This window comes from Grus americana, chromosome 32, assembly GCF_028858705.1.
Source record: "Grus americana isolate bGruAme1 chromosome 32, bGruAme1.mat, whole genome shotgun sequence".
In the NCBI taxonomy this organism is placed as follows: domain Eukaryota; kingdom Metazoa; phylum Chordata; class Aves; order Gruiformes; family Gruidae; genus Grus; species Grus americana.
Window position 1 is genome coordinate 2,210,225 of NC_072883.1, and position 17,122 is coordinate 2,227,346.

Here is a 17,122-nt window from a genome sequence, read left to right on the forward strand (position 1 = left end):
CCGTGGAATAGGGGTGGTGAAACAGAAGCTATAGAATCAGGTTGAGATAATTAGTTTGTAACCAAGGTAATAGGTCATGAAGCTAACTGACCATGGCAAGGTACAATGCTGCTATGTCCCATGTACAGTCCCTACCAAACTGAACAATAGGTTTGGAGATATTAATCTTATGAAGTAAGTTGGTATGGACAGGTGCATCCACAGCAAGGATACCGCGCATGCCTGCAAGAAGAGGGTCATCCAGCGGACACGGGTGCGCGACCACTGACGACCACCAGAGAGCCCTTGAGGACCACTGACTCAAACCACTGAGCGTGCGTGACGGGGAGGAGAATATGGAAATGGCTTCTAAGAAATGATTATCATAGGACTGCCCTTTCTGAGATAAACGATGACTATGTATGTTTTGATCCTACATAACCTGTGTGTTGGTGATCACCTGGCATGCACGTTGGGTGGAGCTATCCCCCGTGCATCCAGCGCTGCAATAAAGAATGCCTGCCTTTTAACACTACATTGGTGTTACGAGCTTTAGTCCCAGCTTTCGGTGACAATAGGATATGTTCATTAAATGGCCCGTTTGACTATACAAGATTTACATGCGTAACTCCTCGAAGCAGGAGGTACGGTTAGTATAAAACAAGGTACGTAACACTGCTCACAGGAACCTGCAGAAAGGAAAGAGCTTTGAGGGATTTGAGGGAAAGTAACCGGATGGAAAATATTTTCCCCAACAACTAATAATAATCATTATAATTATAACTATAATTATAATTATGATTTTGATAACAAGGTGGAACCCCCATCTCCTCAGGCCATGGTCGGGGTTTTACTCCCCCTTTTCGGCAGCCCTTTAGCAATGTGCAGGACACCCCGTAAGCGTGGCTGAGACTGCTCGGGCTCCAGCAGCCGGGGACTCATTTACACCGAGGCCGGCAAACGCTGTCACCCACACACCCACAGACCCTCCAAGACCCTCCCTCATACCCACAGCTCCCCACAGCTCCCCACAGCTCCCCACAGCTCCCCACAGGCCCTGCCCTTCTCCCTCCCCACAGCCCCACGCTTTGGCTGCCGAGGGGAAAGGCCCTGTCGCATGGAGGCCGGAGCGATGCGGCCTGCCAACTCCGGAATGCGGCGCCGCTGCACGCAGCCGCTCGAGGGGCCAGGCCTGAAGCACGGCGGTCACTGCCTGCCTGCCCCCGCGTGCCCCCACCCCTTCCTCCTGCTGTCCCCCCGCCTGCGGCAGCCGCGGCTCTCTCAGCACGGGACAGACCGCCTTCCTCCTGGGACTCAGAGAATCATAGAATCTTTAAGCTTAGAAAAGACCTCTAAGATCATCGAGCCCACCTGTCAACCCAACACCACCATGTCTACTAAACCATGTCCCAAAGTGCCACGTCCACGTCTCTTTTGAACACCTCCAGGGATGGTGACTCCACCACCTCTCTGGGCAGCCTGTTCCAATGCCTGAACACTCTTTTGGTGAAGAAAGTTTTCCCAGCAGCCAATCTAAACCTCCCCTGACACAACTGGAGATCATTTCCTCTCAACCTTTTGCTAGTTACTTGGGAGAAGAGACCAATAGCCATCTCACTACAACCTCCTTTGAGGCAGCTGTAGAGAGTGATCAGGTCTCCCCGCAGCCTCCTCTTCTCCAGGCTAAACAACCCCAGTTCCCTCAGCCACTCCTCACAGGAGTTGTGCTCCAGACTCTTCACCAGCTTCGTTGCCCTTCTCTGGACTCGCTCCAGCACCTCAGTGTCCTTCTTGGAGTGAGGGGCCCAAAACTGAACACAGTAGTCCAGGCGCGGCCTCGCCACAGCAGAGTGCAGGGGCACAATCACCTCCCTGCTCCTGCTGGCCACACTATTCCTGATCCAAGCCAGGATGCTGTTGGCCGCCTCGGCCACCTGGGCACACTGCTGGCTCACGTTCAGCCGCTTGGCAACCAGCACCCCCAGGTCCTTTCCCTCCAGGCAGCTTTCACGCCACTCTGCCCCAAGGCTGTAGCCTTGCCTGCGGTTGGTGTGACCCAAGGGCAGGACCCGGCACTTGGCCTTCTTAAACCTCATCCAGCTGGCCTCGGCCCAGCCATCCAGCCTGTCCAGATCCCTCTGCAGAGCTTTCCTACCCTCGAGCAGATCGACACTCTCACCCAATATGGTGTCATCTGCAAACTTACTGAGGGCGCGCTCGATCCCCTCGTCCAGATCATTGATACAGATATTAAACAAGACTGGCCCCCAAGACGGAGCCCTGGGGAACACCGCTTGTGACCGCCCACCAACTGCATTGAACTCCGTTCACCACAACTCTCTGGGCTCGGCCTTCCAGCCAGTTTTTTCACCCAGCAAGACTCTGCAAGCACGCTGTCTGCAAGGCCTGGAGCTCTGTCGCCCCTCCCCGACTAGCCCCCTTCTATGCTCAGCATGACGTCATAGAATCAGAGAATCCCAGAATGGTTTGGGTTGGAAGGGACCTCACAGCCCATCTAGTTCCAACCCCCCTGCCATGGGCAGGGACACCCTCCACTAGCCCAGCTTGCCCAAAGCCCCATCCAACCTGGCCTTGAACACTGCCAGGGAGCCAGGGGCAGCCACAGCTTCTCTGGGCAACCTGTGCCAGGGCCTCAGCACCCTCACAGGGAAGAATTTCTGCCTCACATCTCATCTCCATCTCCCGTCCTGCAGCTCAAACCCATTCCCCCTTCTCCTGTCACCACGCCCCCTGATAAACAGTCCCTCCCCACCTCTCCTGTAGGCCCCTTCAGGTACTGGAAGGCCGCAATTAGGTCTCCCCGGAGCCTTTGTCACCAAACATGGGATAATGAAGACTCCAATACTCCGTTTTAGTATTAGAAAGCAGGCATTGCTTTATTAGGCACCGGATGCATGGGGTGTAGCTCCGCCTATCGTGCATACCCTAAAGCAAAAGTTCACCCTTTATATACCTTACGACATGAATTGTCATACATTTTCCGAGAAATCTCCACCTCTCTGCTCAGCTACTGCATTTACATAACGCTGGCCTTGCAAAACTACACTATGCATGCGCGGGGGTCTCGCGTGGTCGTCGGTGGTCATTTGGGGAGTTAGCCCCCCACTCCTTTTTCCCTTTTATGGTCTTGAGGACAATTTCTTGTCCTTGCATGTTCCCCAACTCTGTTGTCCGGCCAAGCTGTTCTTCCTCATCAACCCTGTTTGGGCAATCCTGCCAGGAGGTTTCTGTTCTCAAGGTTAGGATATCTTCTCCGTACACACTAATTACTCATAGGCCTTGTTACATTCAAAGCTAATCGTTGCCCAAAGCCCCATCCAACCTGGCCTTGAACACTGCCAGGGAGCCAGGGGCAGCCACAACCTCTCTGGGCAACCTGTGCCAGGGCCTCACCACCCTCACAGGGAAGAATTTCTGCCTCACATCTCATCTCCATCTCCCCTCCGTCAGCTTAAACCCATTCCCCCTTCTCCTGCCACCACGCCCCCTGATAAACAGCCCCTCCCCATCTTTCCTCTAGGCCCCTTCGGGTACTGGAAGGCCGCAATTAGGTCTCCCCGGAGCCTTCTCTTCTCCACGCTGAACAATCCCAACTCTCTCAGCCTGTCCTCATAGCACAGGTGCTCCAGCCCTCGGATCAACTTCGTGGCCTCCTCTGGACTTAATGTCTGTCTTGTACTGTTCACAGAACAACTGCACCATTACCTAAGCGATGTTCTCCGCTAACTGGCAGCCACTGACATCTGGAAAACAGCACAAGGTCTCTTGTTCATTGGTGCCGAGCATGGAGGTCGGAATTGGAGTTGGGAAGAAAACCATACACAGTCAGTCTGGTTTCATTCAAGTCCTTCAAGTCCATCAAGTCCAGTTCACATTCATAAGCAATTGCAGCAGGTCCCACCTGTCCCTGCAGATCCCAACACCATTTCTGTGCAGTGTACTGAGGGACAACAAGCATAACAGTACAGTAGGAGAGAGAAAGAAAAATAAGGGCAGGGGGCAGGGTAGAGACTGCAAAAAAAGCCTAGGGTGGGCAGCAAGGCGAGGGAGTAAAAAAGAATAGGGGCAGCAATAGGGACGGGGAGCAGGACAGAGGGATACTGCGAGAAACAATGGGGCAGGGAGCAGGACAAGAATAACACAGAGAAAAACAGGGACAGCGAACAGCACAGAGGGATGGGGGGAGAGAGAGAGAGAGACAGAGGTATCAGGACTCCTGCAGATAGATGGAGGAAGAGGTGAGTAACAGTCAGGGAGCAGCAGAGAGGGATAAAGAAGAGATGAACAGGAAGAAGAATAGGGACAGTGGGATACAGATTGAAAAAAACACAGTGACAGTTAACAGGACAGAGTGAGAGAGAAAGAGAAGCAGAAGGAAGGAGGGAGAGGGGAAGACAAGGATGGGGGGGGACACACATACAGGCAGAGAGAGACAAAGGAACAGGCCAGAGAGACTGTGAAAAACAGAGAGGGATGGAAATCAGGACAAAGAGATGGAGAAGAAAAAAAACCTGTGATGGGCTGCAGGACAGAGAGACACAGAAAAAAAGAGGCAGAGGGAGCAGGAAAGGAATGACAAGGAAAGTCAAGGGAGAGGTAGGAAGACAGAGAAAGAGAGGCTTGGAGAAAAGAGAAAGGGGGGACAGGGAGCAGAGGTCAATAATCAAGAGAGAAAGAGAGGTTCAGGGAAGTGAAAAAAATTACACAGAGGGAAAGGGGAGGGGGCAGGGAGGTACAGAGATGCAGAAGGGACTCACTGGAGCTCCAACTATCTGCGCTGCCAGGCAATTGTACAGTTCAGGCGCTTCTTTATCCATCTGTCTGTCCTTTCCTCCCTTCCTCTTCTGTAGCTCCAGTCGCTTGACTCCACCTAAAAGAATACATTGGCGTCTTACAGCTTTTGGAACATGAGATTTCCTAATACACAGCCACACACACACACCCTACATGGTCAGACTGTACTTTTCCTTACATATACAGACCCGATAGTGCATGTTGGAGATCTGGTCTGCTGAGGACGCGTCAGAGGGATCCTCTCTCGCCCAGAGAGGCCAGCTGCCTCTTGTCTGCAGCTGAGGGCAGCAGCTGGCAGAATCCCCTTCACTTCATCCTCCTCCTGCTTTACCTTTTTCTGGTGTCTTCAGCTGCGGCAGCTCCTCTCCAAAGCCAGTAAGTGTCTGCCTGCCCCTTCTCACCCATGCTGCCAGGAAAACGAGACCAGAGAGAGCCCACGCAAACCTAAGCTAGATGTAGTCAGTGACATCCCTGAGGGAGGAAACAGACCACGAGCTCTCAGCATGGCCTCCGGGAGAGGAAAAGCAACCGTGATCACCGCAGCCGGCCTCAGGCTGGAGCCCCTCCTGCTGCAGGAGCTCCTGCAGACACTGCTCCTTCCCTGCTGACACGCTGACGGAACCTGCATTAACAGAGGATCCAGCGTGCCTGAGGCCCAGCTGGCTGCTGCCAGGACAGGCCTCAGGGGAGGTGCTGGGGCCAGGGCAGCTGCAGGGTGTGACCAGGGCTGAGGTGGCTCAAGGGGGCTGTGGGAGTCGGGCTGCCCAGTGCCTGTGCCCAGGAAGGTCTGTCTGTGTCCCTATCTCTGTCTCCTTCCCCTCCCCAGCTCTGGGGTCCCCTGGGGCTACTCCAACCAGGCCCAACTCCAGCTGACCAGGAGCCCATTGCAACAGCTCCCTGCCACCACCCCGGGTGGCCAGCAGCAGGAGACACCCCCGAACCTGCCCAAGGGCCTCGCTCCTCGCGAGCAGCCCCAGCCCTCACCTCAGCCGAGCCGCAGATGGAGCAGAGACTGCGCCTGCCGAGACAACATGGCCGCCCGGCACCCTGTGCCCCAGGACTACAGCTCCCGGCATGCCCTGGGAACAACATGGCCGCCCGGCACACTGTGCCCCAGGACTACAGCTCCCGACATGCCCCGGGGCGCGCCTTCCTGCTGCCTGGCCCCGCGGGGACACCGTACCCTGCACGGCCCCACCCCCGCAGCCCGCATGGCCGCCCCGGCCCTGGAGCCCCGGTGGAGCTGGGGGGGGGGGGAGAGAAAGAGGAGGCGGGGGGGGCGGGGGGGGCAGGGCGGAAGGGTGGCCGGAGAGCGGCGGGAGGTGGCCAGAGGGACGAGCAGAACCGGGGGGGCGGGGTTGACCCTGACTGGAGGCCGGGTGCCCTCTGAGGCCGGTCCATCGGCTGAGCAGGGGGCAGAAAATCCAGCGAGAGGGTGGAGATAGGGACGGGGAGATCACTCCGCAGTTGCTGTCCCGGGCAAAACAGACTCGACTCGGGGAATTTAAGGTAATTTATTGCCAATCAAATCAGAGCAGGGTAATGGAAGATAAAACCAAATTTTTAAACCCCTCCCCACGCCCCTCCCTTCTTCCTGGGCCCAACTCCCCCCCCCCCCCCCGTTTCTCTCCCTCTGGGGAATGGGGGCTGTGGTCACTTCATCACCCCTTGTCTCTGCTGCTCCTTCCTCCTCAGGGCAGGACTCCTCACACTCCTCCCTGCTCCAGCGTGGGGTCCCCTCCCACGGGAGACAGTCCTCCACCAACTTCTCCAACGTGAGTCCTTCCCACGGGCTGCAGTTCTTCACCAACTGCTCCAGCGTGGATCCCCCACGGGGTCACAAGTCCTGCCAGCAAACCTGCTCTGGCGTGGGCTCCTCTCTCCATGGGGCCACAGGTCCTGCCAGGAGCCTGCTCCAGTGTGGGCTTCCCACGGGGTCGCAGCCTCCTTCAGGTGTCTCCACCTGCTCCAGAGTGGGGTCCTCCAGGGGCTGCAGGGGGAATCTCTGCTCCAACATCATCCTTCCTCCAGGGGCTGCAGGGGGAATCTCTGCTCCAACATCATCCTTCCTCCAGGGGCTGCAGGGGGACAGCCTGCCTCACCACGGGCTGCACCACAGGCTGCGGGGGAATCTCTGCTCCTGCGCCTCCATCGCCTCTTCCCCCTCCTTCTGCACTGACCTGGGTGCCTGCAGAGTTTCTCACATCTTCTCACTCCTCTCTCTGGCTGTTCTTGCACAGCAGGGTTTTCCCCTTCTGAAATACCTTAGAGGTGCTGCCACCATTGCTGATGGGCTCAGCCTTGGCCAGTGGTGGGTCCATCCTGGAGCCAGCTGGTGTTGGCTCTGGCGGACATGGGGGAAGCTCCTGGCACCTCCTGGCAGAAGCCACCCCCGTATCCCTCCCTGCTACGAAATCCTTGCCACGCAAACCCAAAGACCCTTTCAGCTCTTTCTGTCACAGAAAGTGACAGTCACAGACGTCAAACGCACCTGCACGGGTCAGGGGCCTGACCCCGCCATTGTCACCCGCTCAGCCACACGTGACGTCACACAGGCCAGGTTCTTGGTTCTGCCTTATCAACTGCACATGACATCACTACAACTTTACCAAGCCGGGGGCCTGACCCTGCCCTATCAGTTGCTCTAACTCAAGTGACATCAAAAGTACTACCAGATGTGAGGTGCTTGGTTCTGCCCTATCAGCCACTGAGCCTCGCGTGACATCGCACGCAAGTCAGGGGCCTCATCCTGCCTTATCAGTTACCCAGCCTCACGGACGTCACAAGCACCTGCAAAAATCAAGGTTCTGATCCTGCCAAAGCTGCGGCTCAGCCAGCACCAAAGTCACAAGTGCCTGCACAAGCCAGGGGCCCAATCCTGCAATATCAGCCACTCATGACATCACAAGCACCTGCAAACGTCCAAAGCCTGGTCCTGCTACATCACACACTAAACCACCAGTGACATCGAAAGGGTTGGTAGTGCCCTTCCTTGCTCTGGCTGGCACCCATGGGGTCTGGGGGCTCCTGCCCCTTCCCCTGTCCAGGGAATGACCTGCACAGTTTGGGGTTCTCCCACTCCTGCCCTGGCCCCAGGATCGGTGGGATTTGGCAGTTCCCTTCACCTGCCCTGGGGGTGATTTCTGGGGTTTGGGGGTGCCCTGCCCTGTGCCAGCCAAGAACCTCGGGGTTTGGAGGTGCCCTGGCCCTGACTCCTGGGGTTTTGGGGTGCCCTGGCCTTTCCTGTAGGGTTTGGGGGTTCCTTTTCCCTGCTGCCACCAAGACTCACTGGATTTGGGGTGCCCTGGCCCTGTCTGGTCTTGGACCCGCAGGGTTTGGGGGTGCCCTGACCCTTTCCTGACCCTGAACCACAGGGTCCGTAGCTTCTTGTTCAGGGCATGACCACGCTCTTTCAAGCGTGGCAGGATGAAACCTCAAGTTCTGTATGTCCAAAAAAAAAATTGTCCAAAAAATTGTGAGGTTTTGTGCCCCAATTGTATTTTTTTTAATTTTTCCAAATTGATGATGAATTTTAAACCTGATTATTCACCTATTTTACTACCACCCGCCCCCCGCACCCCTCACCCCAACATGATTTTTACCAACAGATCAAAGATTTGTGTCTTGTTTGGTGTAATTTGGCCCAAAAAAAGGATGAAAAGTGAGTGCTGGGGAGCCAAGAGTTCCACTTTTCTGGGACTGGCAGGGGGCCTGTGTGAGGCTTTGCTGCTTCGCTCCGTAATTAAGGCTCTGAAATTTAAGGACGATCTTCTAATTGCTCACTGCCGACAACCAAACATTAATTATACTAGGTCCCTCAGGCCCCTTTGGGTGCCCCCCATGTGCCTCCATGCCCCTTTGGGTGACCTCCAGCCCCTTTAGGTGCCCCCCATGTGCCTCCACACCCCCCTGGGTGCCCCCCATCTCCCTCTTGGGTGTCCCCCAGTTCCCTTTGGTTGCTCCCCAGGATCCTCCATGCCCCTTTGGGTACCCCCAGCCCTTTCTGGCTACAACCCCCTCCCTGCCCCTTTGGGTGCCCCTCTGGGTGCCCCCCGGAGCACCCCCAGTCCCCTCTCAGTGCGTTTTGGGGCCCCCCCTAGAGCCTTTCCCCACCCTGACACCCCACAGGGACAGAGGGCCTGGGGTCCCCCACCACTCATCCCCATTGCCGTGGGGGCAGTGCCCCTGTGCCCCCCCCCAATCCCCGGGATGTCTTCATCCTCCTCCTCCTCCTCCTCCTTAAGGGCCCCCGGCCAGCACTGGCCCCATGCCCGGATCCTGATGGGCATCCCCAGCTGCCACCGCAATGGAGGAGACGTGAGTGCCCCCAGGGTGGGGGGGGTCCCGCCATACCCCCCACTGCTGGCACCCCCCCGACCCCCACCATTTCCCCCAGGGCGCCCTCGGTGGAAGCCTACGAAGCGGCCATGGTGCTGAGTGGGGTGGGGGACGCGCTTGGCTACCGGGGGGGCCGCTGGGAGTACTGCACCTCGGGACCCCAGATCCACGCCGAGCTGGCCGAGCTGGGGGGGCTGGAAGCCATCACCCTGCAGCCCCCTGAGTGGCCCGTCAGCGATGACACCATCCTCCACCTTGCGACCGCCGAGGGCCTGGCCACAGGTCGGGGTGGGGGGGGCAGCAGGGGACCCCATTGCACCCCACAAACACAGGGGAGGGTCCCCAGGGGGTGGCATCCCCATTGTACACTCCAGTGTTGGGGGGGGTGGTCCCTGTTATACCCCTGGGCTGTATGGGGGGGTCCCTGGGGAGGTTGGGGGGTCCCCGTTATACCTCTGAGCTAGCTCTGAGGTTTGGGGGTCCCCACTATACCCCTGACCCAAACCAGAGGGTCCCTGGGGGGGGCTTTTGGGTGTCTCCAGCCACCCCCAGGGGGAGGGAGGACACTCCAGGGAGGCTCTATATTTCTCCCCCCAAAAAAAACCAGGGGGGTGTCCCCATTTCCCCTCGGGGGGGGGTCCTATTTTTCCCCACAGTTTGTGGGAATTTGTGTTCCCTTTCCTCCCATATTGGGTGCTGGGGGGGGGGGGCTCATTTGCCCCTCCCAGTTTGGGGGAGCCCACCCAATTTGTGGTACTCGGGACGATTCCCCATTTCTCCTGAGTTTTGGAGTGTTTGTGGATGTTGTCCCAGTTCCCCTCCCATTGCGGGGGGGTGCATGTGGAATGTTACCCTTCCCCTCCAGTTTGGGAGCCCGTTGGTGGTGTCCCCTTTTCCCTCCATTTTTGGGGGTCCATGGGGGGGGTCCTCCTTCTCCTTCAGTTTTGGGTTGTCTGTGGGGCAGTGTTCCCTCTCCCCGCCATGGGGGTCTTCCCCTTCAGTTCTGGGGGGTGTGTGGGGCCTCCTCCTCTCCTCCAGTTTGGGTGGCCCGGAGGGGTGGTCCTCACTGCCCCCCCCACCCAGGGCTGGAGGGGGAACCCCTCCTGCAGGAGCTGGCTCACCGCTATGTGGCTGCCATGAGTGACATGGAGGGCCGCAAGCCGGGGCCCACCAGCATCCTGGGTGAGTGGGGTCTGATGGTCTGGGGGACTCGGGGGGTGTCAGGGGGTGTCAGGGGGTCTCACACCCCCAACCTCCCTGCCAGGCACCTCGCAGCTGCGGCCTGGGGAGCCCGGGGGCTATCGCATCCCCTTCAACCCTACCGGCACCGGCTGCGGAGCCGCCATGCGCAGCCTGGCCATCGGCCTCAGGTAGGGATGGGGACACAGGAAAGGAGAGCAGCCGGGTTGGGGGGGGACATGGGGGGGGACATGGCAGGTACTGGGGTATCAGGGCTGGGGAGGGGGGCAAGGACAGGATGGGGACATGGGGGTGTCAGGGATGGGGCAATGGGGACACGGGGGTGTCAGAGCTGGGGGGCATGGGGCACGGCGAGGAGGGGGACACAGGGGGACAGGGACACTGGAGTGTCAGAGGTGGGGATGGGGACATGGGGCTGCTGGGTGACGGGGTGTCGGGGCCGTAGGGGAGTCAGGGACAGACACATGGGGGTGTCGGAGCTGGGGGGATGGGGACATGGGGGACAGGGACAAGGGGGTGTCAGGGCTGGGGCAATGGGGACATGAGGGTGTTGGGGCTGGGGACATGGGAGTGTCAGAGCTGGAAGGGACAGGGACACAGATAGGACGGGGTGGGGGACACACAAGGATGTCAGACCTGGGGGGGGGATTGGGACATGGGGGACGGGGACACATGGGGATGGGGGCACAGGGTGTCAGAGCTTGTGGAAGAGGGACGTGAGGGTGTCAGAGCTGGAGGGAAGGGAACATGAGGTGATGGGGACGGGGCACCAGGGACATGGGGGTGGAAAAGGTGGCGGGGAGGACACACAGAGGAGGATGGGAACGTGCGGGAAGACCAGGACCAGGGACTGGGGACATGGTGGTGCTGGAGCCGGGAGGCAGGGGACAGTGGGGATGGGGCGGGGAGCCCGAGGGGACAGAGAATGGGAGGACAGAGACAGGGAGGGGGGACAGAGGGGTCATGGAGCAGATGGGAGGGGGACATGGAGGTGGGGGCGTGGGGACAGCAGGGACAAGGACAGTGGGGACAAGGGGTGTGGGATGCAGATAGGGACAAGGCTGGGGATACAGGGACAGGGAGGGGACAGGGGAGGATGGGGACAGGGCTGATGCCAATGTAGGTACCCGCATGCCTGGGAGCTGCCAACACTGATCCGGGTGAGCATCGAGAGCGGGCGCATGACCCATCACCACCCCACAGGTGGGTGCCGGGCAGGAGGGGACAGGCGAGGAGGGGACACTGGAGCCCCTCTGAATCCCCTGTCCCCGCAGGGTACCTCGGGGCACTGGCAGTGGCCCTCTTTGGGGCGCTGGGGGCTCGGGGGGAGCCCCCAGAGCGCTGGGGGGCTGAGCTGCTGCGGGTCCTGCCCCTCGCGTGGGACTACGTGGAAGGTGCCGGGGTGGCCGTGGGGGACAACGCTGCCGCCTGGCCCTTCTTTGGGGATGCCTGGCACCGGTGAGGGGGTACTGGGAGGGTTCTGTGGGGTCACTGGGAGCACTGGAAGGGGTTGGGGAGGATACTGGGAGGTGCTCAGGGGGTCACTGATGTCACTGACATCCGCAAGGCTCTCTCCCAGTCCTGGCAGTGCAGCACACCAGTGTCACTGGTGTCGCTGCTCTGCGCCAGCGCCTCGATGTCCCCAAGTGTCCCTGCCCCACTGCTACTGGTGTCACGGCTGACCCCGGTGCCCAGTCTGCCCACAGGGTCACCATTGCCCATCCTGTCCCTGCTGCCCCCAGTGTCCCCATGTCCCCAGTGTCCCCACCAGTGCTGCCATCCTCAGCTGTAGAACTGTGGCCCAGGGCCACTGAACACCCTACTGACCTCAGGGTCCTTGATGTCCCTGCTGCTCTTGCTTTCCCTGGTGTTACTGGTGTCCCCACTGCATCCACTGCCATGGTGCCCACAGGTGTCCCAATTGTCCCCAGTGTCCCCACAGGTACCTGGTGTCACAGGGGCCACTGGAGAGCCACAGCCCAGTGACCCCCAGTGTCACCGGTTACCCCGTTGTCACTGGTGACACCAATGACCCCAATGTCCGCAGTGACACCAATGTCCCTGGTGACTCCAATGTACCCATGTCTCCAGCATCACTGATCCTGGTGTCCCTGCTGACCCCAATATTCCCAGTGACCCTAGTGTCCCCATGTCCTCAGTGACTCCAGTGTTCACAGTGACCTCAATGTCCCCATGTCCCTGCAGGTACCTGGAATCCCGGGGGCTTCTGGAGGGTCGTGGCCCACCACAGGTGCCATCCCTTCCATCACCGGCCGAGCGGGATGCAGCATACCTTGGCTGGGCACTGGAGGGGTGGCCAGGGCGCAGCGGCCATGATGCACCTATGGTGGCCTTGGAGGCCCTGCTGGCAGCCGGTGGATGCTGGGAGGACCTGTGTGCCAGGGGGGTCCTGCATGGCGGGGACAACGATTCGACAGGGACCATCGCCGCTGGGTGCTGGGGGCTGCGGGGGGGGCTGGCACCCGTCCCCCCCGGGCTGCACTGCTGCCTTGAGCACCGTGGGCGACTGCGCGATGCTGCCCACCGCCTCTATGCGCTGGCCTGGGGGAGATGCTGAGCCCCCCTGCACTGCATCCTGGGTGTCACCTGCTGTCCCCTTCCCAGGAACACCCCTGTGGGTCCCCAGGGTGAAGCAGAGACCTTCATGGGGTCCTGGAGGGGCTTGGGAAGGTCATTGGGGGTCAGCAGAGACCTTCATAGGGTGCTGGGGGGCTCAGGAGGGTCCCTGGGAGACCCTGGGGGGAGACAGGGCCCTTCAAGGGGTGCTGGGGGGCTCAGGCAAGCCCCAGGGAGACCACCACAGCCACATCCAGCTGGCCTTTTATCCTGTCACAGTTAGAGACCCCAAGACCTCCCCAAGGAGCCTCAGTCACACCCACAGTAAAAAAGTGTCTTCCAATATCACTCTGTATCTAGGTTTGTGCCATGCGCCTCTCGTCCTGTCACTGCCACTACTGAGGTTTCACCTGGGTGGACCCCCTACAGCCAAATCTTCTCCAGACTGAACAGTTCTGGCTCACACTGCCCCTCCAAGAAACTCCCAGCCATGGAGCATCTCAAGGGCCCTTTACTGGATTCTCTCACAGTCGCTCCATCTCTCTTGTACTGGTAGCCCAGGACTTGGACCCAGTGTTCAAAGGGTGGGCTCATCAGTGCTGAGTGGAGAAGAAGGAGCACAGAACCCCTCCGAGTGCCACCCAGGATGGTAACAGCCTTCTTCACATGTTGCTACTTATGGCCACCTTAGTGGGCACCACAGCCTCAAGGTCCTTCCAAGCAAAAAGTGATGGGCACCCAGGGTGATGGGCCCCCAGGGTCAACAACCCCAAGGGTGATTGGCCCTGGATGTGACAGGCCCAAAGGGTAAACCACCACAGCTCTGATGGGTCCAGAGTTAATCACCTCAGGGATGATGGGACCAAGGACTAATGGGCCCCAAGGGTAAAAAACACCAGGGGTGATGGGCCCCAGGGTTAACCATCCTGAGGGTGATGCACCCAAAGGGTGTTGGGCCTTGGCTTTAACCACCCCAAGGATGATAGGCCTCCAGGATTAACCGCCTCCAAGGTTAACCACTCCAAGGTTGGTGGGCCAAAGGTACAACGGGCGCTCAGGGTTAACAACTCCAAGGGTGATGTGCCCCTGCGGTTGGTGGGGGTTGACAACCCGAAGGGTGATAGGCCCAAGAGGTGATTGGAAAGCAAGTTTCACTACCCCTTGGGCAACAGGCCCCCACAGTGATGGGCATCCAAGGTTAAGAAAACTATGTGTGCTGTGCCCAATAGTAAACCACCCCAAGGGTGATGCGTGCCTTGGCTGATGGGCCCCAGGAGTTAACCACTCCAAGAGGTATGGGCCCTTGGGGTGATGGCCACCTGGGGTTTACCACCTTAAGGGTGATGGGGCTAAAGAGGTGATGGGAACCCCAGTGTTAACTAGCCCAGTGGTGATAGGTCCATGCACTGAGGGGTCCTCAAGTTTAATGACAACAAGAATGACAGACCCCCAGGGTTAACCACCCCAAGGGGGATGGTCACAAGGGTTCACCACTGAGAGAATAATGGGCCCTAGGCCTGATAAGCCGTCAGTATTAATCAACCCATGGGTGATGGGCCGCTGAGGTGGTGGGCCCATAGGGTTAACCACCCTAAAAGTGATAGGCTGAAATGGTGTTGGGTCCCTAGGGTTATCAACCCCAAGGGTGATATCCCCTGAGGTGAATCCCACCAGAGGTGATGGACCCCAGGGCAGTGGGACTCCAGGGTTAACAACGTAAAAGGTGATTAGCCCAAGGGTTGGTGGGCCCCCACGGTTAACCACCTCAAGAGGTGATGGGAAGCCAGGTTTCACCACCTCAAGTGTGATGAGTTCCCAGGCTGATGGGCCTCCAGGGTTAACCACCCCAAAAGTAATGTGCCCAAGAGGTGATGGGCCTCCAAGTGTTGAACCGTCCTAAGGGTGATAGGCCCAATAAGTGATGGCCACCCAGGGTTAAGTCACCGAGGATAACTGACCCAAGGGGTGACAGGTCCCCAGCCCACCGCAAGGGTGATGGGCCCCTGAGGTGATGGGTCCCCAGCATTAATCACCCCAAAATAGATTGGTCCAGGAGGAGATGTCTCACCATGCCTATCCCCCAAGGGTGATTGGGCTGTAGGGTACTGGGCTGTCAGAGTTAAGCACACCCCATGTGATGGCCCCCCTCCTCAATGTTGATAGCTATAAGGGTGATTGGCCAAAGGAGTGATGGACCCACAGGGTTAACCACCCCAAAGGTTATGGCCCTAAGGCACGAAGGACCCCAGGGTTAACCACCCCAAGGGTGACAGACCCCAGGGCTGATGGGCCCCCAGCATTAACCACTCCAAATGTGATGGGCCCCTGTGCTGATGGCCCCCCAGTGTTAACCACCCCAACAGTGTTGGGCCTAATGTTTGATGTGCTTTAACCACCCCAAGGGTGATGGGCCCCCGGAGTGATGGAGTCCCAGGGTTATCTACCCCAAGTTTGATGGGAACCCAGAGTTAAGTACCCCAAGATTGATGGGCCCAAGGAGTGATGGGCACCTGGGGTTAGCCACCCCAAAGAGTGACTGGCACAAGGGGTGATGGACCCCCATGGTTAATCACCCCAAAGGTGATGGATCCAAGGGGTTATGAGGTTCCAGGGTTAAGCACCCTCAGGGTCATGGGCCAAAAACATCATGGCCCAACACTGTTAAACACCCCAGGGGTGATGGGCCCCTCTGGAGACTGGATGCTGGGGTTTACCAACACATGGTTGCTTGATCCCCAGGTTTAACTACCCCAGGGGTGATGGGCCTAAGGGGTGATGGAAAACCAGAGTTGACCACCTGTACTGGTTTTGTCTGGGATAGAGTTAAATTTCTTCATAGTAGCTTGCATGGGGCTGTGTTTTGGATTTGTTCTGATGTGTTGATAACACACTGATGGTTTAGTTATCGCTGAGCAGTGCTTTCACAGCATTAAGGCCTTTTCTGCTCCTCACGCTGCCCTGCCAGTGAGTAGGTTAGGATCCACAAGAAGCTGGGAGGTGACACAGCTGGGACAGCTGACCCTAACTGATGAAAGGGATATCCATACCATATAACGTCATGCTCAGGAACTAGCTGGGCATTCGAGGGTGCCCGGCTGGGAATTGGAAGATCTTGTTGCAGAGCCAAAATGGAGAGATCTACCCAGAACCAGGAGCTCAGTGTTGAGGTGAGATGTGTCTCATCAGGGAATCTGTAGTGTCACCCTGTCCAGCTCAGCTTGTCAAATTGGGTCTTTCTACAGAGGGAAATTCTAAAATCATGGGATAATTCTGGTCAGAGGGGACATCATGAGGTCTCCAGCCCAATCCCATGCTCAGAGCAGGTCCAGTCAGGCTGCTCAAGGACATGCTCAACTGAGGTATAAACACCACCAAAGTCTTGCCCCTGCGGCTACAAGATCTGCGCATGCTTTTGGCAAAAAAGCCCTCCTTTTTAACATCCAACTCCTAATTTTTGAAGTCCCAACCCTCATGCTTAGATAAAAAAATCTCATTCTTGGAGTTGAAACCTAAATCTTAGTAATAAAAAAAAACTATTTAAAGGCCCAAAAGAAAAAAAATGTAGAGCCTACACCATAATTTACAAGGTCAAACCCCTGATTTTTAAGATCCAACCCTGAGTTTTTAAGGTGCAAACCATTACTTTATAATGCAAGACTCAATAGTAGGGCAAAAAGCATAGGTTTTAATTCATCAAAGCCAACTTTGAGGAGTCCAAATATGAATTATTAAAGACCACACCAACGTTTTTAGAGCACAAGACCTCATTTATAACTTCCAAGGCCCGCTTTTAAGATTCAAAGACTCATTTTTAAGGGTCCAGAAAATGATTTCAAAGAACCAAAGCCTGTTTTTGAAGGTCCAAAGCCTCACTGAAAGAGCCCAAAGGCTCATTTATAGGGTCCGAAGGCCGAATCTTGGAAAAAAATCCTTATTTTTATATTCCAAAGCCTCATTAATAGGGACCAAAGCATTGTTTTAAGAAACCATAGCTAAATTTTAGGATCCAGTCTCAAATTTTGAAGGACAAAGCCTCATTTTGACAGTTAGAATATGAATCTTGAGGGTACAAAGCCTGAATAAAGCATCCAAACTGCTCATTTAAGGATTAAAGTCTATATTTCCTACTGTCCAAAGACTCATTTTGAGCATTGAAGGACTCATTTTTAGGGTGCAAAGCCTTAGTTTTGGTATCAGAGTATTATTTTAAAGC

The 17,122-nt window shown here is 57.2% G+C and overlaps 1 protein-coding gene and 1 long non-coding RNA gene across 5 annotated transcripts; one reads left to right on the forward strand and one right to left on the reverse strand.

Annotated features, from left to right (window-relative positions):
* Positions 1-2,849: 2,849 nt before the first annotated feature.
* Positions 2,850-5,852, reverse strand: LOC129198437 (uncharacterized). Of its 3 annotated transcripts, none has more exons than XR_008574477.1 (4): positions 5,779-5,852; positions 5,126-5,265; positions 4,758-4,870; positions 2,850-3,940 (listed from the first exon to the last, which is right to left on the reverse strand). It is a non-coding gene; the product is annotated as an uncharacterized LOC129198437 (long non-coding RNA). The 3 variants fall into 3 exon arrangements; XR_008574476.1 differs by having other exon boundaries at positions 4,983-5,265; XR_008574478.1 differs by having other exon boundaries at positions 2,850-4,521; positions 4,983-5,265.
* A 3,211-nt stretch (positions 5,853-9,063) lies between these two features.
* LOC129198435 (ADP-ribosylhydrolase ARH1-like) lies at positions 9,064-15,697 on the forward strand. Of its 2 annotated transcripts, XM_054807747.1 has the most exons (7): positions 9,064-9,111; positions 9,191-9,414; positions 10,216-10,314; positions 10,397-10,502; positions 11,456-11,535; positions 11,607-11,790; positions 12,538-13,254. In XM_054807747.1, exons 1-7 carry the CDS (start codon positions 9,101-9,103, stop codon positions 12,908-12,910), a joined length of 1,077 nt encoding a protein of 358 aa, XP_054663722.1. In that variant the 5' UTR covers positions 9,064-9,100; the 3' UTR covers positions 12,911-13,254. The 2 variants fall into 2 exon arrangements, with proteins under 2 accessions (XP_054663722.1, XP_054663721.1); XM_054807746.1 differs by lacking the exon at positions 11,607-11,790 and having other exon boundaries at positions 12,538-15,697.
* Positions 15,698-17,122: the final 1,425 nt, after the last annotated feature.

Coding starts and splice junctions, on each gene's coding strand:
- LOC129198435 (XM_054807746.1), top strand. Junction 10,503..11,455: donor AGCCTGGCCATCGGCCTCAG/GTAGGGATGGGG, acceptor ATGCCAATGTAG/GTACCCGCATGCCTGGGAGC. Junction 11,536..12,537: donor GACCCATCACCACCCCACAG/GTGGGTGCCGGG, acceptor ATGTCCCTGCAG/GTACCTGGAATCCCGGGGGC.